The sequence below is a fragment of the Scylla paramamosain genome, chromosome 12 (genome assembly GCF_035594125.1).
Source record: "Scylla paramamosain isolate STU-SP2022 chromosome 12, ASM3559412v1, whole genome shotgun sequence".
Lineage (NCBI taxonomy): Eukaryota > Metazoa > Arthropoda > Malacostraca > Decapoda > Portunidae > Scylla > Scylla paramamosain.
Window position 1 is genome coordinate 12727291 of NC_087162.1, and position 3954 is coordinate 12731244.

Genomic DNA, 3954 nt, shown 5'->3' on the forward strand with positions numbered 1-3954 from the left:
GTGATTCTATTTTCGATTGGTCTGGTTATGGGGGTAGAGGTCGGTGTTGCCCAGACTCGTCAAATACAGATAATGCTCCGCTCCTGCCATGATCAAAATAAATAATAACGCCCATCCCAATTAAGGAATACATTTATATATTCGTCAAACACACATCAACTTTATTTTAAAAATTTACATGATATATATACATGATTCAGACTTCCTCACCAGAATAGTTTCAACTCCAAAAGGTTGAAGTTGTTTCACCAGCCCTTCCACCATAGGCAGGTAATTATTCGTCCACTCATCCTGGCAGCGACCTCTGCACCCCATTCCTTCTGGGATGATAATCTGCTCCACTTCAGTGTTCGCCATGGCTAGCAGGGCAATCTTTTTCAGGCAATTCTGGAAGTGTTGACATCGGTTCACGCTTGTATCCATCTTGAGTCCTTCCACGTAAAGCAAATCCTTCGATGTCGCAATTGCCTATCACGCCTTCTCGTTACCCTCGACGGCGTCGCCCCAACCATACTGAGTCACGCAGGCCACCAGGTGAGGGAGATTTACGCTTCCTGTGGGAGTCTCTTTCTAGCCGCATGTGTATTCTCGTATGGATAAATCATTTTGAGGTCCCGCGCAATCCCACACGGTTCGGTGGAGACTGCATTTACTGTGTAAGCAATATAACAGCGACAATCGCGGAAGGCGCCGTCGGTCAGCCTACCCTCGACCACCTTTATCTTGACGAGTCATTGGAGGGTAGATCCACACGTCGAACCCTCTGTGAGGGGAGTGAGGGGGAAATATGGCATCCCGGACCTTTATTCGCACATATTGGTCAATATTACACCTCTTGCGTAGTATAATTATTCGTTCAAATTGACACAGGTGTTTTTTTTTTTTTCCTTTGTTGGTGGGAAGGGATGGAGGGTGGGGAACATATTATTTATTAGGGATGTGGGTGATGGGGACGAACCTTTTTGACCATAACCCTTATCAATTATCAATGCACCCCTGACACGCCTAACACGTGCACGTCAATGACTCATGCGTTATTGATTTACTTACTCGTTTACAGAGTAAGGCGGGGCCTTTCATTTTAATATGCTTCCCAGATGTGACCGATCCCGCCGCATATCAGTTTACTTTGTTGAGTCGTATTTCTGATGGCGTCCGCGGGGAGTTGCGCCAAGCGAAGTAGCAGTGATAATAATGGACGCTTATCGGCTGAAAGTCTTTTCGTGTCCCCCTTTTCGTGGCCAAGTACTCGTATGAGATCAAACACGCTTATTCCCAAAAATGGCGGATGTAAGTTAATGCGATCATCCCATGAAATCCCAGGTTTACCCTCCAGTAATTTCAAGAGAGATAAACCGTATTCTCTAAAGGAAGGTGGAACAGCAACTCGAATTGTATGGTTGGTGGGTGGCACCCATCATCCATTGCCAAATGTCTGTTGTTTTCTTTAAAGGACAGACAAGAGGTAACTACCTAAAATAGCTTGTAGTATATCTGCAAGCTATTTTCACGCCGGGTAGGGGACAGTTCTATCTGGATGAGGAATGCAGCAACCTCACTCTCCCCTAGCTGCTTCTTGCTTTTCCTCCTGCTTATTACCTTCCATCTTTGAGGGTGGATTCAGACTCCCAGCCATAGCTGTGCACCCGGTCTTCCAGGGAGTTCCCACCCTCCCTTCCCTGATGGGTGACACATCAGGTCTTTCTCTTGCTTGTGACCTTTTGATCTTCTGTTTTACTCCTATCCTCTTTCTCTGTTTTCCCCTCTCTGCAATCTCAAGTCGTGCAGGCAGGATGAGGGGATGTATGGTGGCAGCAGTTTTATTTGCCATCCTTACTGTCGGGGTCCGCTTGATTATGGCGAACTTGCGGTTCCAGAACATAATTGCCTTACCTGGTGTGGCGGCACCTCCAGGCTCGACCTCGTAGTTCCGCTATTTTAACTTTCAGTTTATGGGTTTTTATTTTACTCATCCTCTGACTGCCTTACTGATTTTATTGACCCTGGCGTTCTCATTGACCATGTTAGTTTTCTTATCTCTTGACCCCTATTCACATCTTTTGCTGCTCCGCTGTGGAGATGTTGAATTAAATCCAGGCCCTGTTAGATCACGTCGTCATACATGTAGGGTCTTGTACTCCAACATCAGAGGTCTCTTTGCCAGCCTTAAGGACGTTTCTGTTGTCAGCCAATGTCATGACGTGATCATCTGCGCAGAGACTCTCGTTTCTGACTACCGACATGACTCCGAACTCATGATTCCCGGGTTCAGCAAGCCGCTTTTCATTCGTCGCAGTGTAGCTAAAAGGAGACGTGGCATGTCGGTTCACATTCGCGAAGGCTTCTCAGCTCATCGGAAAACGAAATACGAGTGTACCTGTCATGAAACTGTCGTCATTCGTGTATGTGCGCAGCTCCAGAATTTTTACATCCTTGGCTCTTACCGAAACCCTGACAGTGACGATACTATCTTTGACTGCTTGTTAATGGCAATGGCAATGATTCAAGATGAGGACCGAAAGGCAGCCTTTGTTTTTGCTGGTGATTATAATGCCCATCACCGTGAATGGCTTGAATCAGTTTCTCCAACTGACTCCCATGGTCGTGCTGCTCTTGATTTTGCGAATGTCTCTGGATGTTCTCAGTTAGTTGTGGGTCCAACACATCTGGCTGGCAATCGGCTTGATCTTGTCTTTACCGACGTACCAGAGACAGTCAAGGTAACCACTATGGCACCTCTTGGCACATCAGATCACTCTGCGATTAGTATTCAACTTAACTTGAGACAAAATATTCCTGCATACACAGTCACCAAAGAGGTCTTCTTGAAGGGGCGCGTTAATTGGAGCTCTGTCAGAGATGACGTTTCTCGTATTCGTCTAGGACCGGTCTTGAGCAACCCTGATCCTGTCTCAGCATTGAATGAGGAACTGAAGCGTATTATCTCTCGGAGGGTTCCTGTAAAGAAAGTTTGTTTGCGCTCCAACGACAAGGCCTGGTTCAACATTGATTGTCGTACTGCTAGAGACACTAAGCAAGCGGCTTATCGCAGGTGGTCACACTTAAGGACACGTGAAACTTGGGATGCGTACACTGTTGCCAGAGCTTCCTGTGCGGCAGTCTACAGGACTGCTGAGAGCGAATATTTTACCTCTGCGAAAGAAAAACTATCCACTGCATCTGACCCGCACAAGTGGTGGTCCACGCTGAAGTCAGTTGTCTTTGGTTTGCGACCATCTCTCCCTGCTCTGCTTTCTGATACTGGACAGCTGATCACAAGTCCAAAAGGCAAAGCTGATCTGCTGATGAAACACTTTGACTCCAAGCTCTGTCGAGCTCCAGCCCCCACCAGCGAGTTGCCTCCCGCCATGCCATCTTGACAAAACTGGCTTTTAGGTCTAAGGAAGTCATGAGACTACTTTTAGCACTCGACTCCCATGGCGGCACGGATCCGCTTGGGATGTTTCCTATGTTTCTGAAGGAAACAGCTGCAGTTCTTGCTCCCAAACTGAGTGCAGTCTTCAGACGCCTAATCCTGACCGGTAGTTTCCCCATGTGCTGGAGAAATGCGAACATCACAGCGATCCCTAAAGGCTCTCCATCATCTGATGCCAGCAACTATAGACCAATCTCTATCACGCCGTTACTTTCTAAGATCTTTGAACATGTTATTTCTTGTCGTCTCTCTCGTTACCTTGAACACTCTCATTTGATACCAGCTAATCAGTTTGCTTATCGGAAGAACCTAGGGACTACGGATGCGCTACTCACTATCTCTCATAAGATTCAGCAAGCTCTTGACTGTGGGCATGAAGCCAGGGTAGTCCAACTTGATTTCTCTGCAGCTTTTGACCGAGTCAACCATGCCGGTCTTCTCAGGAAGCTGCAATCTTTTGGTGTCGGTGGCCCGGTACTGTCCATCTTGACTCAATTTTTTACCCACCGCACCCACCG

The 3954-nt window shown here is 47.1% G+C and overlaps 1 protein-coding gene across 1 annotated transcript; it reads left to right on the forward strand.

The window, feature by feature from the left end:
• The first annotated feature begins 2021 nt into the window (after positions 1-2021).
• Positions 2022-3380, forward strand: LOC135105397 (uncharacterized). Its single transcript, XM_064013531.1, has one exon. It carries the CDS (start codon positions 2022-2024, stop codon positions 3378-3380), a length of 1359 nt encoding a protein of 452 aa, XP_063869601.1.
• Positions 3381-3954: the final 574 nt, after the last annotated feature.

Coding starts and splice junctions, on each gene's coding strand:
- LOC135105397 (XM_064013531.1), top strand. CDS start 2,022: ATGTTAGTTTTCTTATCTCTTGACCCCTATTCACATCTTTTGCTGCTC.